General features: G+C 37.5%; 1 protein-coding gene across 4 annotated transcripts in view; it reads right to left on the minus strand.

Moving 5' to 3' along the window:
• Window positions 1-15,199, minus strand: part of gstcd (glutathione S-transferase, C-terminal domain containing) — a 60,239-nt gene extending 45,040 nt beyond the window's left edge. For 2 of the 4 annotated variants that reach the window (XR_010896650.1, XM_067403524.1), the window contains exons 1-5: window positions 15,153-15,199; window positions 14,366-14,826; window positions 11,483-11,923; window positions 7,017-7,274; window positions 1,533-1,626 (exon numbers count right to left, since the gene is read on the minus strand). Coding sequence is in view for 3 of the 4 variants with exons in the window: in XM_067403524.1 (XP_067259625.1) it covers window positions 1,533-1,626; window positions 7,017-7,274; window positions 11,483-11,923; window positions 14,366-14,782 (1,210 nt within the window). In the remaining variant the exon portion in view is untranslated. The other 2 variants (XM_067403525.1, XM_067403526.1) reach the window with 2 other exon arrangements.
• Window positions 15,200-20,069: the final 4,870 nt, after the last annotated feature.

Consider the following 20,069-nt stretch of genomic DNA (forward strand, 5'->3'; position numbering starts at 1 on the left):
AAGGGCCCTGCACTGAAACACTAGAAAATCAGCAGCAAAGAGGCAACATGACTTATGGACCATCTAAAATGTCCAGGGAATTTGTGTCTTCACGGCACGTTGCAGACAATCATTTGAACTCATTTGGGAGTTCATCTTTGAAACACAGTTTGATGCAAATGTGAACAGAGCAATGGAAGTTTAGTACAGACTGCACTGAACTGAAAAAAGAAAAGAAAAATCTCCTAAAAGCCTCAAATAATAAGCAATCTTAGAATGCAAATGGAAGATGAATCAGTTATTATTTTGAGAGAGATGAAAAATCATGAAATCACTCTCTTTTGACCTTGGCCTGTGCAGCAAAAAAGCAGTTACTTTGTATAACAGTACAATGAATCTGCTATATGGGATGGTTAAAAGGGATAGACTAAAAGTTCAACCAAAACTATCCCTTTCCCAAAACGATCTACTTTTTTAACACTTATGTAACGCCAAACCTGTATTTCCATTCATCCATGGAAGAAAAAGAAGACTATTTGAAGAATGTTCATGCTGCTCTCTTCTAAGCAATGCAATCCATACATGTCATGCACTACACTCCAATTCTACTGAAGCATAAAATTAGGTACCAAATTTCTAGAGCACAAACTCTGAAATCAATTGTATTTATTTTTTGTTTCTTTCTTACTAACAGGAATTATATGTAGGTTTTGACTCAAGTAAATTATGCTCTCAGGGGTGTAGGTCGATGAGGATTATTTCCAGATTCTTTAAATGAACTGGATTTCTGTCTCTCCACGGAGCTCACTCCTCGGTCTGTGCGAGGTGATTGGCATCTCACTCATTCCTGGTGAAAAACAGCTGCCTGCTGTTTGAGCTAGTTAAGACTCCAGAATACGGCAGCGGAGTGTTCATGACACAGGACAGGCATGAGCACAGGATAGGCATGAGCACACTCTGCTCAGAAACGCATTTCTACAGGTATGGCATCATTTTTTTTGTCCAAAAAGGCAAAGCAATGCCTGGATGTAGGAGATAAAATGGTCCGCAACTGATTTTAAATTACTTTAAATTATATGCTAAAGTTGATGCCCATCAATCATAGACATTAAAGCTGTCAGTACATCAATTGCTAAAATCATATCAAAGCCAGTTCCTTTATAGCCTCTGTTTGAAGCAGCAACAGTTGAAAATTAAAGAAAACCAAGGAAGCACTGCAATAGTGTTGTTTCTTTGACAAGTATATTACTTGTCATGCATAGTGGATTACAATTTTGAATGCTACACTAGAGAGCAGGAAAACAATTCTCAGCATCCTTACAGGATTGGTTGATGGAAATTATACAGATAACAAGGTTTTACTGACATGTAGAATACAGAGAGACAAGGAAAGAAAAAGGCAATGGGATTACAAAATGCATCGGCTGTATGACTACCAAAATGGTTCTACGCAAATATTTCAATATTATATGAATCAAAAAGATGCGTATCACTATTGATATGGTGAGAGTATAGGGTTGTGTTCTACTTTTGGAAAACACACCAGAGGTTACCTTCAGTGGGGTTGACGGCTGTCGGTAGGCTCTCCCAATCAACAGTCCATGACGGGCAGGGGTGAGCGGTGTAAACAGCGTCTATCCCATTTTCCTGCAGGACACAAGAACACATAAACACAGGTCAAATCATAGACTCCTGACAGAAGTTTCCAGGCAACAGCATTTTACTGCAGCTGACCACTTCTCACACCTCCTCAGAACACCTGAGACAAGGTGCTAATTAACTCAGGTACCCGTTACCGAGCAGTTCATCCCACTTTAGAAACTACTTTAAAGGTTGAATTCCTGTAATTGATTTTACATTTTTCTAGTTGGTACTTAATCATCAAAGAGACCTACAAGAACAAGGTTAAAAAGTGTGCTACGACAGTTATTCCTCATTGAGAATATAAGGTGCAAACCAAGTACTAATACATGCAATGCTACAGAACACATGAAAATATATGGTGTTGTGTTGGGGGTTTTAGTACAAGCAAGTCTTCACCAGTTTGGTGAGATAAATATAAGAATGAAATGAACCTGCATGATCAAGCAAACTCATGTGGAACGGGGTAAAAGACAGAGTGGGATTGGTGTTAAAACCTTTAGGAAAGACTTTTTGCTTAAAATGTACAAACATTAAGAAATAAAAGAATCAGTTCAGGTATTCAAGATTCAAAGAGGATGCAAAGAACCACAGAAGCATAAAGTCCACATGACTCATGCACAATATCTGAAAGGAAACACTGTATATTAAAAAGATGGTTGACTTTAAGTTACTTACAGTGAAAAACTGTAAATGGTTTAACATCGCATTAACACAAAAAACATTACCATATAACTTACAGTGAATAACAGTAAAAGGACATTTCCAGAAGTCCCTGTGTGACGCATCACACATGATTCTATAAGTAGTTTTGTTTCTTCTTATTTTTACCTGATGGTGTATTTGACCCTGTGCACTTGTAATGAACTCTGATTAATCATGTGACTTTCTACTGTATACCTGTAAAGCAGATATTGGTAGTTGAACTCTGCATATTAACTAGTGTTGTAGTATTCGAGATCAGTCTTGGTCTCGAGACTGGTCTTCAGACCATTTTTTAAAAGTCTTGGTCTTGTCTTGGTCTCGTATATTATATTTATTGTGAAAAGCGCTATACAAATAAATGTGAACTGAACGGAATTGAATGGAATCTTGGAATACCTAAACCTAACAATTAACTATAATAAGCAGTAAATTAAGAGTTTATTGAGGGAAAAGTTAGTTAATCGTTTATATACGTGCTCCCTATACTGAAGTGTTACCAAAATAATGTAATGTAATGTTAACCCATAAAGCCAAGTAGTTTCTTAAGTTTGATAATTAATCTGCTACGTCATGTTTATGACAGGTTATGATGTTTTGCTAATGTCAAGTTGTCATGACAAAGACACTGACAGGTTATGATGTGTTGGTTTATGTCAAGTTGTCGTAACAAAGACATCTCAAACAATGTCATCTTTGCATTAAAAATGACATAATTGAGCGAATGACATTTAATGACAGTTGTCATAAACATTCATAAAACCTCCTTCATATTAATGACACGTGTCATGTCAAGATTATGAAGGTGTCATGTCAGTCTTATGCACACCCCTTCAAGTAAAGTTTCACCGCATTATCTTTTAAATAATTTATTTAAAAATCACTTCTGTCATGACAACTCTTGGAGTGTTTGGCATTGTAATGCATATGACAATGTTGATATGTGTGTATTGGCAGTAGAAAGTACAAACATAACACCCTGCTGTGAGCAAATAAGGCATGCTGCTGCTGTACAATATAACGTACATGAATTACCCATAGCAGATCTATACAGGTGGAGCTGGGGAAGGTGGAGGGTTTCTGAAAGTGCGCTGCACTGCTAAGGCCAATGCTAACCAAGTATTTGAAGGCTGAGCACAGGAGGTCATTGGCTACTGATACAGCAGGAACCAATCAGCTGTGCCCTATAGAGAATGATATGATTGCAAGCAGGTTGAGTTAATCAGCCTGTGCCATCTAGAGTTTCATGACAGTTTGTATGTACATTTCTTGCAATTTATGTATTTATTTTTTTTTCAATTGAAATTTGCAACAAACACTTTAGAATCCCCACAAATGATTAAAAATCACTCCAGGCAGTCCCAAATCAAGATAACGAAATGGATAGTTCCAGTTCTGGCTTCTGACTGGTCAACACAGCCTTCTAGACATGCTGAAATCCACAATCAAAACAGAATGTGAATATAGTTAATCTGCTAATCTGCCTAACTACACTCTTTAGCAGTGACTTAATTGAGTAAAACAGTATTAAATCTCTCAAACCACCAAATCAAGCTCCTGAGATGCTTTGATCATTGATTTTGAACAGGTCTGGTTCTGGTTGGTAAACAGTAGCTATAGTGATGGTGCATCTCTGTTTGCTGCTCTGTCATTACAAATCCAGGCTGGCCATAAGGTTTGGCTCCGTGAATGAAAATGTCATTTGCTCCAAAGCAATGAGCCACCAGCAACAGCTGCAGAGCAGACCTAAAGCAGAAAGCACGCAGCCTGGAAAATCCCAGTGGACTGCTATGCATTAAGAGAGCCTGCTGAGCTCCAACTCATTCACACACACCAAATTGATATCCACTAGCGTGACGGGAAATATCTGATTTATAGTAGCTGAATGCCAGAGGTGGCAAACACCAAACACACACACACACAAAAGCTGGAAGTTCGGCAGAAGGCCTGAAAACTAGACGGCAGCTGTGCGTTTTTATCACCTGCTGGGGACCCGACTTTAGCATTGTGGTCCAGGGCAGACAGGATAGAGACCCAGCATTGTTACTCTGTTTGCCTCTACTGTGGGAGTCGTACACCAGAAGTGTATGAGACCACTGCAGGCTCTTTACTCATTATCGGCAGATTTCTGCACTGGGGATGAAGTGTTGTTGGAGTTTGTGGGCCGTTTAGATGCTGGGTAAATCAGCAGGATTGCTATGGAAGTGGTGGGAAATTGAATAAGGAGGCAGAAAACTGCACAGGAGGTAATGGACTGAATCAGCAGTTCCTCTGGGGGTGGGGGCGGGGGTGTGGGGGGAACTGAGCACTTATCAGGACAGTGATGATGCCACAAGCTGAGCTTTCCATGTAATACAGCCTTAATGGTGCATTATTATCTGGAAAGGTGAGGAAACAAGTGGATCTGCAAGTGATTCATCATAAAGAAACAGTAATATTACAAGTGCTGTAATACAAGGTGGGGAAAGCACAAAACAGTACAGAGGTACATAAGTAACAGCCCTTAAATGTATGCTGGTGGTGTAGAAACATTGGTAATACCAAACAATATTTTATATACAGTGGCCCCAAAACAATTAGAACATTAAATAAACTGAATAAAATTTTTTTACTGAATTGAATCTCTTTATCTTAAAGAAATATCACTTGTTTTAATATTTAATAAATGTAAATACACATACATGACAGTGTCCTTTTTAAATTTTTAAATCTCCACATATTTCTGGGGATTTATTTTTTACAAAAAAAAAAAAAAAAAAAACACTGCCATCGTATATGTCCAAAAACAGACTTTTTACTAGTTTTTCTGGTTGAAAAAGAAAAAAAGGCCCCTAACCTTGGTTAATATAGTTAAATGTTTCAGACACATCATGATATACTTCACCTGATACATTTTCAGTGATATAGGTCTTCTTTCTAAACTTTTGAATAAAAACAAAGCCTAATACTTACCTGGTTACACCACCATTGAAAAGTTTGGGGTCAGTAAGATTTTTAATATTTTTGAAAGAATTTCTTATGCTCACCAAGACAACATTTATTTGATAAGATATATAGAAAAATGTGATTAAAATTTAACTATTTTAACACATTTTAAAACGTAATTTATTTCTGAGATGGTAAAGCTGTATTTTCAGCATCATTACCCCAGTCTTCAGTGTCACATGATCCTTCAGAAATCAGAATTCTAATATGCTGATTTGGTGCTCAAGAACATTTTTAATCAGTGTTAAAACTGCAGCTGTTTAACTGTTTTTATCAGTAAAACAGTTAAACAGCTGCAGAACAATGTAAAAGTCTTTACTGTCACTTTGGTAAATTTAATGCATCCTTACTGAATAAAAGTATTAATTAAAAAACAAAAATTGTCCTGACCCCAAAAACTTTGAACAGTAGTATATTCATTGTACAGATATTAAACAGGTTACCATGGAAAATTTAGTGGGAAAAAATTACTATATAATTTTACAAAATTTTTGGTGTTTGTAGCTTAAATTGTGAACATAGCAATGGTTTTGCAGTTTCAGTTTATGGCCTGCAAAAGTGAGAAGAACTGCAAAATTTCATATTTCATTTAATACCTTATTTTTATAAAGGAAAATAAGCAAAAATGAGCACTGAATTCATGTTTCTCCTGATCTTTTGATCTACATAAAACTCCTCAGTAAAGTTTTGGCCATCATTCGGACGGGGTCTGCTACAACAAGCTTGTACTAATAGTGGATAAATGCAAGATGACAACATAAGTTATAACCTTAATTAAACTAAACTGTTTGTCTCCATGCAGCATATATTCTCTGGCTCTGTAGGCATCATTGTCTGACTACAGTTCAAACTGAACACTGCTACTGACAGTTTCTGACATTTTCAGTGCGTGAGACTGTCCTGTTTTGTTGCATGAGCTCTTTATGCTCCGCCCACTGAATTTGCAATTAAAGGGACACAAACAAAAATGGCGTGTTTTTGCTCACCCCCCAAAAAGTGGCAATTTTAACATGCTATAAGAAAAATTATCTATGGGGTATTTTGAGCTAAAACTTCACAAACACACTCTAGGGACATCAGAGACTTATTATACATCTTGTAAAAAGAGGCAAAATAGGTCCCCTTTAAAGCATGAAATTAGGTTAGCATAATCACAATTGATTTATTTTTAAATAAAGCTCATGAATGTTTCTTTTATTTATGGATTAGGACATTTCATGATAAATGCAAGCATTTCATTGTATATTAAAGTTTATCCATTATATCCCTCTACATATTCTTTACCACAACTAATGAATGTCAGACTCACAGCTGAAAGAACACGCAGTGCTTGTCGAAGTCAGACAGCCCCGTAATACCAGCCTCCTTAAAGTATCAAGTGGCAGGGAGTCCCATCAGTTAAGAGCGAGTCAGTACGGCTGCTGTTCTGCCTCGCTGGAGTGCATAAATCCTTTATCATCACGGTTCAGGCCCGCAGTGGCACACAGGGCTGCCGTAAAGGGACGAGAACACAGCACTGAACGTATTGAGAGCAGATCGCTGTTTAGGGATTATGTGAGTTCGCCACTGACAGGTTTAGTGAAGTGGCAAAGAGAAGCGCTTCTGTGCGCGGCATGTGTAATCTCCTTCCGTGAGAGGGAAGAGTTGAGGAGAATAAAATAAAAGAGCAAGAGAGCAGGAGAAAAAGAAAGCGACTGAAATTCAATTACTTGCAGTTTGGTGAGAGTTGGCCTCGGGCCCCCGATGAAGGGCTCTTGCTTGCGTTCGGGGCCTTCCTGTTCTGCTCCACTGGATCGTGGGGCCTCCGATTTGGGAGGGCAAGGGTCAACCAAGCTGAGACTAAAAAGGGCCATCCCACAATCCTTTGCGGCCCTCAGTACGCTGGGGAGCTCCTGCACACGCTGGTACCATCTCAGCAGCAAGGGCAGATGGGATAGGGTGGAGGGGGTGTGCTTTTGGAGGGAGACCTGGAATGGTTTATTCAAAGACACAAAACTTAACATTCAGAGCCTCATATCTCATATGCCTGTGAATAAAATTGATACATGAAATTACTTTTTGCATTAATAAAATGATGGCCATATTTAGGAATGATACAGCTTTCTAAACATGTTTTGTATTGCAACATTTAAGCACATTTTCCCTACATTTTTCCTTTATTGCAGAGCAAAAGAAAAAGGATATTATTTAAATTACTAAATATTTATACATCATGGTAGTATTTGTTTGACTTTAAATGTAAGCTGGTTCTTTCTTCTTCTGGATCTTTCTGTCTGGGTAAGATAAATATTTATTACATTTTTAGTACAGTAGGTTGAGAATAAGATGCACACTCTCTCCACATGAGGCCGGGCATTGTCGTGCACCAGGAGGAACCCAGGACCCACTGCACCAGCTTAGGTTCTGAGTCCAAGGATTTCATCCCGATACCTAATGGCACTCAGGGTGCCATTGTCTAGCCTGTAGAGATCTGTGTGTCCCTCCATGGATATGCCTCCTCAGATCATCACTGACCCACCACCAAACCGGTCATGCTGAAGGATGTTACAGGCAGCATAACATTCTATACGGCTTCTCCAGACCCTTTCACATCTGTCACATGCTCAGGGTGAACCTGCTCTCATCTGTGAAAAGCACAAGACGCCAGTGGCGGACCTGCCAATTCTGGTGTTCAATGGCAAATGCCAGTCGAGCTCCACGGTGCCGGGCAGTGAGAACAGGGACCACTAGAGGACGTCTGGCCCTTGGGCCACCCTCATGAAGTCTGTTTCTGATTGTTTGGTCAGAGACATTTACACCAGTGGCCTGCTGGAGGTCATTTTTTAAGGCTCTGGCAGTGTTCCTCCTGTTCCTCCTTGCACAAAGGAGCAGACACCGGTCCTGCAGATGGGTTAAGGACCTTCTGTGGTCCAGTCCAGCTCTCCTAGAGTAACTGCCTGTCTCCTGGAATCTCCTCCATGCTCTTGAGACTGTGCTGGGAGACACAGCAAACCTTCTGGCAATGGCACGTATTGATGTGCCATCCTAGAGGAGCTGGACTGCCTGTGCAACCTCTGTAGGGTCCAGGTATCGCCTCATGCTACCAGTAGAGACACTGAACCTGGCCAAATGCAAAACTAGTGAAAAACAGTCAGAAAAGATGAGCAGGGAAAAATGTCAGTGGCCTCCACCTGTAAAGCCATTCCTGTTTTGGGGGTCGCCTCATTGTTGCCCATCCAGTACACTTGTTGTTAATTTCATTAACACCAAAGCAGCTGAAACTGATTAACAACCCCCTTAACTGACCAGATCAATATCCCAGGAGTTTAGCTAACTTAATGCTATTCTCTGATTAAAAAGTGTTCCTTTAATTTGAGCAGTGTATTTTATATATATATATATATATATATATATATATATATATATATATATATATATATATATATATATATATATATATATATATATATATATATATAGTAAAAACTGAGGTCACATTTCAGAAAACAAATGTAGAATCGTTATGGCAAATAGGCAAGATGTGTATGTTGTGCTCCTGTGGAATCTTCTAAAACAGCATGAATGCATATTAAAAAATGCACACTGACAGCGAGATGCTGTGCGTTAAGTAACCCATCAAAGTGTTGCGTCCGCTGAACCGAGATCAGCTCCAGAGTTGCGCCGCTCCTATTATCGTTTCGCAGACGGGGAGAAAGGGATGAGGAGGACAGAAGGAGGGAGACATGCTAGACGGAGTGTGAAACTAGGAGGCACCGATGCGCTGCTGACCACAGAGAGCCGAGAGCGAGAGAATGACAGGAGCAGAGTTGAGAAGAATGAACAATGATCAGAGGAGAAAGAAAAGAGCAAGAGAGAAAGAGAAAGGAATCACAGACGTACACAAACTGAACGGACAAAGTCTCTAAGATATTCCGCTCCCTAGAAATCACTGCAAAGTATGTCTTTTGTGTGGAGGTCTATGTTTAGAATACATTGAGGTATCATTCTTTTCCATAATGCAAGCATTACTAATTAAAATTTAAATAATGAAAAATAGTAAATAATTTTTAATAAGCATGATTTTATTCATTAAAGGAATATTCCAACATGTTCCAAGTTAAGCTGAATCAACACCATTTGTGGCATGTAGTTGATTACCAGACAAAAAGAGAAGATTTTTAGTTAATCCCTCCTTTTCTCTTTAAAAAGCAAAATTGGAGCTTACAGAACACTTACAATGGAAGTGAATGGGGCCAATTTTTGGAGGATTTAAAAAGAAGAAATGCAAAGCTTATAATTTTATAAAGGCACATGAATTCTTCTGTTAAAACTCATTTTAGGGTTTATGGCATTACATTGTCAAATTGGATATAATTTTACACAAAAAAAAGTAAGTGATTTTTTTCACACTAAATTCACAATAACACATTGTTTATGTCCTGTGGCTACACTATTGAAACAGCAAGTATTTTAATGTTTAAGGATTGGCCTCATTCACTCCCATTGTAAGCGCCTCACTGTAACCCAGATTTTTGCTTTTTTAAAGAAAATGAGGGTAATCAGCATTATGCCACATGTTGATTCAGCTTAATTTTACTGAACCCAGAATATAGTGTACAACAGTGATCACACACTTTTTCAGCAGCTTTGGTTCTGGAAGTAGTTTTCCCATTAATTTCTCCCACAGATATTTTTTTTAAAAAAAGCCATCGTTAAAAACCATGAACCAAGTCAGATACATGATTAGTAACAACATTACAAACTCTGATTTAAAGCAAAAACGTATTGTGTACTTAACAGATTTAAAGAGGGAAAAACTACAATGCCATGAATAAAATGTATCATATATTAATTAATATAAAAATTTTATATCATTATTATAAATATTAAAATAGTTTGAGACGGTCATTTGCAGTGCTTCATCCATGATTTGCTCATTTTGATTCTCTGATTGGTGGAGATTTATTTGCAGAATCATGGGTAATGTAATTTTTCACCAGAAATTCCATTGTCAAACATGATTTAAAAAATAAGTTGAACTAATGTGGACTGACGACTTCAACAAAAGCATATACCATCGATCAACAATCTTATAGCTCAGAGTAGGTCTGTCTTTAAAGATTTAAAAATCAAATCAAGAGAAAACGTATAGGATTTCTACTTCCAGAACTGTTGCACTCAATATCTTCATTTGTGTTGCGAAGATGAACGAAGGTTTTATGGGTGTGGAACGACATGAGGGTGATTATTTATTTATGATTTAATGCCATATCCACGAGGGTGATTAAATAATGACGGAATTTTCATTTTTGGGTGAACTAACCCTTTAATGCGGCATACAACATAACTGCAGTAATGTCATCTAACGCTTTATTTTATTAGCGTCCACACCAACAGATGCTAACGTTCAGTTTATTTAATACAGCAATGCCATAGAACAGAGCTGTCCAAACTCGGCCCTGGAGGGCCAGTGTCCAGCAGACTATAGCTCCAACTTGCTTCAACACACCTGTCTGGAGATTTGTAGTATGTCAGGTAAGACCTTGATTAGTGGATTCATGTGTGTTCAATTAAGATTGGAGCTAAACTTTGCAGGACAGTGGCTCTCCAGGAGCAGGATTGGACACCCCTGATATAGAAGAAAAAATTTTGGTTCCCCAAAGAACCTTTCAGTGAAAAGTTCTTAAAATAACATTTTTCTTAGTGTATAGAACATTTTAATAGTCGTAAAAACCACTATTAAGGCTCCATGGATGTTAAAGGTTCTAAGTGTAATCATCGATGCCAATAAAGAACCTTTATTTTTAAGAGTGTATATCATTCATGTTGTGAACGGGGATTTATAAGCCAAATGCCACCAATGAGTAATAGCCTAACAAATACTGGCGTCAGACTCAGAGAGTAAAAGGGTTCAGGGACATCACACTGCAATGAATCTAATTCACAGTCCCACGCAACACTGATCCATTTCAATTGAAATAGAAACTACTGGCCTTATTTAATGCAGGACTGAGAGAATCACCTTGAAGTAGGAGAAGTCAAAGAGGCACCAGAGACTTTTGTGTTTGATATGAAACCACCTTTGAGCCTCAATGGTCTACTCTATTGCCAAACCAAATGAATAAACAGCTCTATTTGTGAGGAATAGTGATTTACACATAATGAGATAAAAACTGCTTTCGATTGTTTGTTTTACCAGGTATTGATGGATGCAGGGCAGCAGGACGACATCAGTGAGAGTGAAATACAGCCCTTCTGCAAACACATGCTCCAGCTCTGGCAGGTCTGTGCTCTTGACTTTCCTGATGTCAGAGCTCTCTCTGGTGGAGGGAGAAGGAACTGCATCCGCAGAGAGCTTCGCCAGAGCAGCACTGAGCTCAACTCCCGGATGGGATTCATTCATGTGGTCCGCTCTCTCTGTGCTGGGGCCTTTTAGTTGAGAATCACTCTTCTTCTGCTGTTGCAGCTTCTGTCGGCGTATCTTGTCGTCATTGTGAACTTTGACGGGTTCCCCTAATCGCTTCTCTAAGTTCAGGATCGCAGCAGGAAGTCGACACATCTGGTCTTCAGGGTTTCGTAAGTGTTCCTCCACTGCAGAGGGAATGTCCAGCTCACACAGTCTAGTCCACTGACTCACCTGAGGAGCAAACGACGGTTAGAAATCATTTAAAAACAGATTAATGGGATGTATGATCCATGAATTATTTGGATGGTTGATGTGACATGCCTTTGTAAATGTCCAGAGTTTTGTATAGTTAAGTAAAGCAGGAATGCACTGATACTGAAATTGTGGCCAATAGTGAAAAGCTGATTATTATTTTCATGTTATGGTCAATAACTGATAAAATTAGTGCTGGATAATTGATATAGATATTAAAACAAGCAAAAATTGTTAAATATTCAATAATGGTCAATACAATAAAATAAGAAAAATGTGCTTTTATCGTCAGATAAGGTATACGTTCAGTAAAGCAGTGTTGTTGTAGTATTATTAATATACTATTATAGTATACATTTATATTTTGAATTAGCTTTTATTTGTACATTTACACAACTGGACAGAAGTTTGGATTCATTAAAGCTGCAGTCCGTGATTTTTCCTCTTTGTCGCCATCTCTGTTTGAAACGTGCAATTGCAGTCATATGCCGAACAGTTATCTGTACGTGCCTCGGCACGGCTCGTCGGCGCGGATGAATCTAATGCTTGCTGTTAGTCACCGTACCAGTGTGGATACTGTACTTCAGAATCACAGATTCTACGTCTTGAAAGTATGACCAATATAAGAATTTTCACTGGAAAATATCATCTGAACAAGAAAATAACATTTCTGCCACTTTTGCTCTGACCAACTGAGGAAAAAAGCATTAGGCCTACAATAAATCGTGCTGCCAATGATGATTAAATCTAACTATCACTTAGCTCAGATCACGTCAAACCATGCAAAATATTATTACTGTTATATTGTTCTCAAATTGTTAATGTTAACAACATCGGCATTACTATGACTATGTGTATATTAGCATTACCTGTAGATTTCGATGTCTGTAGCCATTCCACAGTCCAAAGTCTTTTGCTTTTTGACTATGGGTGAATCTCCAGTTGTCACTGTTGATTGTCATTTGGAACTTTCTGGATTACAATCCGGCATCAAAATGATAAGTTTAATTATTTCAGCTGCTGTGAGAACAGGCTATAAATGTGCCGCTACCAGCAGCGTCCTCACTTGATAAAACTGACTAGCCTGGACTCCTTCCTTTCTGTTTATGGATGTGACGTAATGACGCACAGAGGAACTGCTGCATTCTCAAATTTCCTGTGGAAATCCACCATGTCGCTTTTATTATAAAACATTATTACAAGCTTACCGTTGTGAATCGAGACAAGATAATACACAAGATAACACTGGCTGGTTGTGTACTTGCTCAAAAATTGATCTTGGATCATTTTTAACCAAAAAAAGTTACGGACTGCAGCTTTAAGAAACATTTATTATTATTATTAATGTTTAAAACAGTTTTTGCTGTTTGAATGGTAATGAAAGTAAGATTTTCTATTCATCAAAGAGTCCTGAAAAAATTCATCACCGTTTCCACAAAAAATATTAAGCAACAAAATGGTTTTCAAATGTTTCTTGATATTTGAATGATGTCTGGGGGATCATGTCACACTGGACTGGAGTAAATGCTGAAATTCATCTTTGCATCATAAGAATAAATTAAATTTTAAAATAAATTCAAAGAGAAAACAGTGATTTGAAGTGTACAAATATTTCACTGTTTTTACTGTATTTTTGATTAAATAAATGCAGCCTTAGGGAGCATAAGAGACTTCTTTAAAAAACATCTTAAGGACTCCAAACTTTTGACCAAAAGTGCAGCTTTTAGTAATCTTAGTGCTTTTTTTATATATATTATTTTCAGGGGGGGTTTTTCTTCATTTTATTTATTTTTTGCAATTTTAGTGTAATTTTTGTAATTGTTTTAGTGAGAAGGCAAAGCAATTTTCAAAATTGTTTACATTTTTCCATGTAATATTTTATTGTATTTCAGCTTTATTACAACTACCAAATATTTAACAGTTTTAGTTAAGAATAACAACACTGCAGTAAATTTTAATAGTTTTTTGTCATCCCAAACATCCGATCTGACCCATGAGGTATTATAGTAGGTTGACTGACAACAAAAGCTTCCTCAAAATGAGAGTAGCTTTAAGGCATTTTAAAAACATAAACGTTGCTACTATCTGACAGACAAGACTGAAACGTGTGTCTTGAGACATCACACCTGTCCCGGTGACAGCCCAAGGCTCTAAATACAGCAAAAACAGAATCAGGGGAGCAACCCAAGCTTGTTTTGGCACTGTTATGCCTTATAGCTACTATCTGAAAGCACTGAGCTCAAATATCAATATTTGAAAGTGTGATTCTGTGATGTTGACCTCCAAAATTTAAGTGATCATGCCTGTCAAAACATGTCAACGTGCTTGTCACCCCACAGCTACACTGTTAGTTCACACGTATGACTATGCAATGGGATTTAAAGCGCTTGTCCTCTAGTTGTTTTTTAATCACAATCTCACCTCAGCACAAGCCTTGAGACAGGTGTTCTTGAAGCCCAAGAGTGACGCCACATCCCTGCGGCCTGGCATCAGCTGGCATGTGCTCTGAATGATGTGTCGAAGTACGACAGCTAGGCCAGCTCTGCAAAAGCAAACGTCAGGCTCCAGCGCAGCCGGGAGACGACACATCCTAACCAGCCCTGGCAGCTCGTCCCTCCTCACCTCAGAAACAGCGAGACCCCCGGGCACCAGCCCTGACAGGGATGGCAGGATGTCTGTTTGATCTGTGACCAGGTGGACGTGGAAAGATGAGCACTCTGTGTAGGAGAGGAGGAAGAGGACGATAGAGGAGTGCAGGGGGAGAGACATGGCTCCATTCACACTGGACACTTCCAGATAGAGGCTCTCTCTGTCTGTCTGTGGCTCGGTTTGCTTCATTTTGACAGTCTAGTGGAGGGAAGACCACATGAAGAGCTTGAAATCTGTAACAGAAATTAAGGGATTCATTAAAAATATTTCAAATGAACGTTTTAGCAGCATAATGACAGTGATAAACTTGTCTGGAACACCTTTACAGACAGATGCACTGTTATGAACAAAATAATGTGCTCAACTAAAAACCTCCTATGCAGCATGAATTGTATATTTTGTGCAATAAATAACTGCACACACGTTTCAGTTAGCACATAAATAAATGTTTAACTCACTATGTGTCATTGCTATTTGCGCTTTCCGTGGCGTCACGACATCACAACGTACAAAAAGAAATCAAACATAAATGAAGAAAGAATGAAATGAACCTACTCACTGTATTTGAATTGAGCAAAACAACCACTAACACATGTGCAACTGTTTGTGTCACATTAAAAATACTCCGACTATAAACCGACATTCGCGTTTGAGTTCCACCGCTTTGGGAAGTTAATGGGGAATTAAATTCCATTCCATTACTTGAGTTATGTTTATAATCATACAAAATTAACGAGTAACACTTAAAACAACTTTGAAATCGTTATATATAATGAGGTTTTATCACGTAACTGTGAGTGAATGCCACTTTAAATAGGGGAAAAGATGCAAGTCATCAATTATGTGATGTGTCAGGAGACTTATGTTCGTTTTGTAGTCACTTTACAAAGTAAAGTTAAAAGCATGCTGCACAATTTTTTTTTATTATTATCGGTACAGTGTGTCGAGAAGTGTGTGAATACGCTATGAATGACTTTTTACTTTATTTTAAAAATTATTTATAAAGCAATGCGCAATTTCTAGAAGCAGGAAATACTACAGAACACTTGTTTGTTGTATTTACGTGTGATTTTTGTTACCTTGCTGTATGGTTTCAGAAGCGAAATGTCATTTCGCTATTTAATTCGCTTTAGTTCGCTATTTATTCCCCATTTTTGTATGATATAAAAATAAATAATTATTTTTTTGTGCAACCATAGCAACGTACCGTTGCTATGGTTACCTAATATTCATTGAACGAATCTTTATGGACCAAAATTAATTCTTTTTTTTTTTTGTCTTTTTTTTTTTATCAAATTCAGCATTTCACACATATTTCTTTGATCTCCTAAAATCAGTTTCGCTTTAAAAAATGAAAAAGATCGTGAAGAGAGAAAACGCGAGATGATAAACCAACACGGTAGAGGTCAAGAGATGCCCACTAAACCTGAAAAAGGTAATGTTTCTTCTCTAATACGTTATACCTGACAGTTTATGACATCTGACATTGAAGCTGACATTGCTTTGAGATTGGGTTTTAGATTTAAAAGAGTGTATAAAAGGACAGCTGGAATTCTGGTATAATTTCGCCTCTAAAGGCGAATAGTTCACCCAAAAATAAAAATTCAGTAATTTATTCACCCTCAAGTTGTTCCAAACCTGTACGAGTTTCTTTCTTCTGCTGAACATAAAAGAAGATATTTTGAAGAATATGGGTAACCAAACAGTTGACGGCCCCAGTGATTTCTATAGTCTGGGAATATCTCCCTTTGTGTTCAGCAGAAGAAAGAAATTCATACAGGTTTGTGAGTGTGACATGAGTGTGAGTAAATGATGACAGAATCAGAAACTATCCCTTTAATGAGATTTCTCAAGGGAATTTAATCTTTTTGATTATATTCTCTGATTTTTTGGAACTTTGTCTGTTTTTTCTGCATAATCCTCAGTCAATAGTCCAATTCAATGAACACAATCTAAATTTGCAAATCTGCTGGACGTGACAAAGATCGTAGGATGTAATACCAAAGACTATAGAATAACATTTTAAAGAGACTTTGGTAATACTCATATCATTACATTGCAACCATCCCCCCCCCCCCCCCCCCTCTCTCTCTCTCTCTCTCTCACTCTCCTATCCAGCTATCAGTTCACTTGGGAGAGGCGCAGTGGTTTAGGCCCAGCCAAGGAGGCATCCCATAAACCTTCAAAGAGTGTGTATATAGTTCATAATTTACATCTGAACATAATTGTATGGTTACACACACACACATGTTGGTTTCACTATATCAGTGAGGACATCCCATAGAAGTCATGATGTCTGCTAAACCAACCCTAGACCTACATAAACCTGCTGATATCAGCATACTTAAAGTTTTTTTGGCTAATTTAAACACCTTTCAAATAGTGAAAAGTACTGCTGTCAAATTGATTAATCACAATTAATCACATCTAACATAGAAGTTTGTAAATATATATGTTAGTGTAAATATATATATACACACACACATTTATGTATATATATATATATATATATATATATATATATATATATATATATATATATATATATATATATATATATATATATATATATATATATTAGATTCATTTAATCGCGATGAATCGACTTCCTAGCACTAGTGAAAACCACTTCAAATGTTCTTTTTGTGGCTTTTTTTTCCACTATATTTAGGCCATATAGCCAAACCTGTATACACACACACACCTCCCTCAGTTTTCAAAACTGACAATTAGTTTGTTTCTACATTAATTAGGCTAAGTCAACATCATGTTTTTATTCAAGTCAAAATATAACTGAATCAACTGAATACATTAGAATACATCAACTAAAGACATTGCTAAGGGTCAGAACACGCACAGTGAAAAACATTTGATGTAGAAACTATTTTCACTCAGAAATTTCACACATAATTTCAAAGAAACAGCAAGTAACACACTGAATTAAACATGAAATTCTGAAGTAGTATAAAAAAACTACTCCAATAACCTTTGTTTTATTCACAAATTCAAAAAAAAAACATTTTTTTTTTTTTTTACATTGTAAATAACTCATAAAACTTTTTTACAATGTACGCATGGGCTAGAAATTAAAACGGTAATATCTAAATGTTGGTTTTGAATCCACATCCACAACATATTCCAGGAATTTAGGATGTAGGGTGCTGTAGTATTCAAATGTGCATTTACATTATTCATTTAGCAGATGCTTTTATGCAAACCACACACACAAGTGTGGAATCCTACAACACAAGCCATTCAAATTCAGTAAAGTATGCAAGTTCAAAAACACAAGTGCATGAGTGTGCCTGAAAGGGATAATATAATCAACTCAGCACACGAGCAGAAAAGCCTTTCTCTCTCATCTCTTTAAGTGTGAGGCGGGGTCTCTTCAGTTTTTTCCGTCCCTCCCTTTGATGCTGAATTTAACCTCCGCACGAGCTGGGAGGGGGGACGCTCAACAGGCCTCGGAACCATATCATTACCAATTTGTTTGCGACCGGGCACCGCTGCTCCCTGGGAGTAAAATACAGCCTTGGTCTGGAGGCAGGAGTCAGGGCTGGAAATAGCACAGAGGCAGGGCAGGGGACACGCAGAGCCAAGCCATCCATTTACTGTCTCTGAGAGCATGTGGAAGAGATTTTCCCCTGCCAGGTCTCCACCACAAGCATCACCATTAGAGCGCAGGGTGGAGACTCGGAAAACATGCCCCTCTGAACGTGGAGGGATGAAGGCAAGTTTGAGAGAGATTGTCAGAGGAGGAGTGTAGGACCGATAGCGCTCAGTTCTGCATGTAGAGCTGCGGGAAACAACAGGCAAGTGATTTTGAATGAGAAAAATAGCCAGGAAAAACTCTTAGTCTGTTTTGATCTGTGATTTAGTTTTTTTTTTTTGGTATAATACAAAAGTTATTAGATATGATGATGGGTGTTTTCCTCTTGTTGCAGTACAGTGAACAAATGTCGTGTAGAATCCAAAGTCCATTTGGAGCAGATTTGTAATAAGAACTCATTTCCAATGCAATTATATTTCAGCCTAAATTGATTTGGAGGAAATGGATGCCTTTGTGTCAAGTGGATTGTACAATCCATCATTCTTTCTGCGTCTTTCCTGAAACTCTCTTTGTTTGTAAATATTGTATGTTGTGGTAATGATGGTTATTGAGATGCAGTTTGGGTATGATGGAGAAGAGATGTTCTCAGATCTGAAAGCTTTGGGATAAATAGAAGAGGCCATTCTTGAAATGCTCTTGTTTCTGGGTTGAGAAGTCACTGCTGGACTCAAACAAGGATGAACAAAGATACTTTTTTTTTTCTGTGTGTTTTTTCTTTAGACGGCAGTTTGCAGTTGTGTCGGATGCTTTGGCTTTTAAATGATATGCTTTGCTTTATTTTATTACAATGAACGCATAACAGAGGGTCAGAGGATGTTTCATACAGTATATAGATGAAAAATTTCTAGCCAAAACTTCAGACTTTATTATTAATTGTGTGTGTGTGTGTGTGTGTGTGTGTGTGTGTGTGTGTGTGTGTGTGTGTGTGTGTGTGTGTGTGTGTGTGTGTGTGTGTGTGTGTGTGTGTGTGTGTGTGTGTGTGTGTGTGTGTGTGTGTGTGTGTGTGTGTGTGTGTGTGCACGCATTCAGTTTTTCGCATTCAAAAGTTTGGAGTTGGTAAGATTTCTTAATGTTTTTGAAATAGCTGCATTTATTTGATCAAAAATCAGTGTAAAGAGTAATATAATGAAATATTATTACAATTTAAAATAGGATTTGAATAGATTTTAAAATGTAATTTATTCCTGTGATCAAAGCTGAATTTTCAGCATCGTTACTCCAGTCTTCAGTGTCACATGATCCTTCAAACTGTAAAAAAGAATTGTTGGTTTAACTTAAAAAAGTAAGTTACATGGTTGCCTTAAAACTTTGAGTTCATTGATATTAAAAATTTGAGTTAATCCAATGAAGGTGATTGGTTTGAACAACAGAAACTCAAAATATTATGTTATCTGAACTACATTTATTATTGAAAAATTGTTGTGATAAGAAATCATGAAAATATTTTTTTGCAGTGCAGAAATCATTCTAATATGCTAATTTGCTGCTCAAGAAACCTTTCTTCTTGCTATTATTAACTTATTGTTAAAAACAGTTGTGCTGCTTAATATTTATGTGGATACATTTTTTGATGAATTTTAAGGTGCGTTTTTGGCTTGTGATATTCATGGTCAAAAATAGCCTCTGTTGATTATTAATGTCCATGTTAAGATGAAGCAACACTTTTAACGGTCATATATATCTAATGTTCTTCTTGTACATTTAATGTACTTATGTTTCTTCTTTCAAAAGACTGTTCCAGCCACATCATTTGAGAGCTAAAAACAGAGGCCTTTCATTATCACCACAGAGGAGAGGAACCTACAGTGCCTTACAGGAGAGTGTCTTGGCAGGAAGTCAGTCATTAGTGGGTAGTTGTGGGCACTC

This window comes from Chanodichthys erythropterus, chromosome 12, assembly GCF_024489055.1.
Source record: "Chanodichthys erythropterus isolate Z2021 chromosome 12, ASM2448905v1, whole genome shotgun sequence".
Taxonomy (NCBI): Eukaryota; Metazoa; Chordata; class Actinopteri; order Cypriniformes; family Xenocyprididae; genus Chanodichthys; species Chanodichthys erythropterus.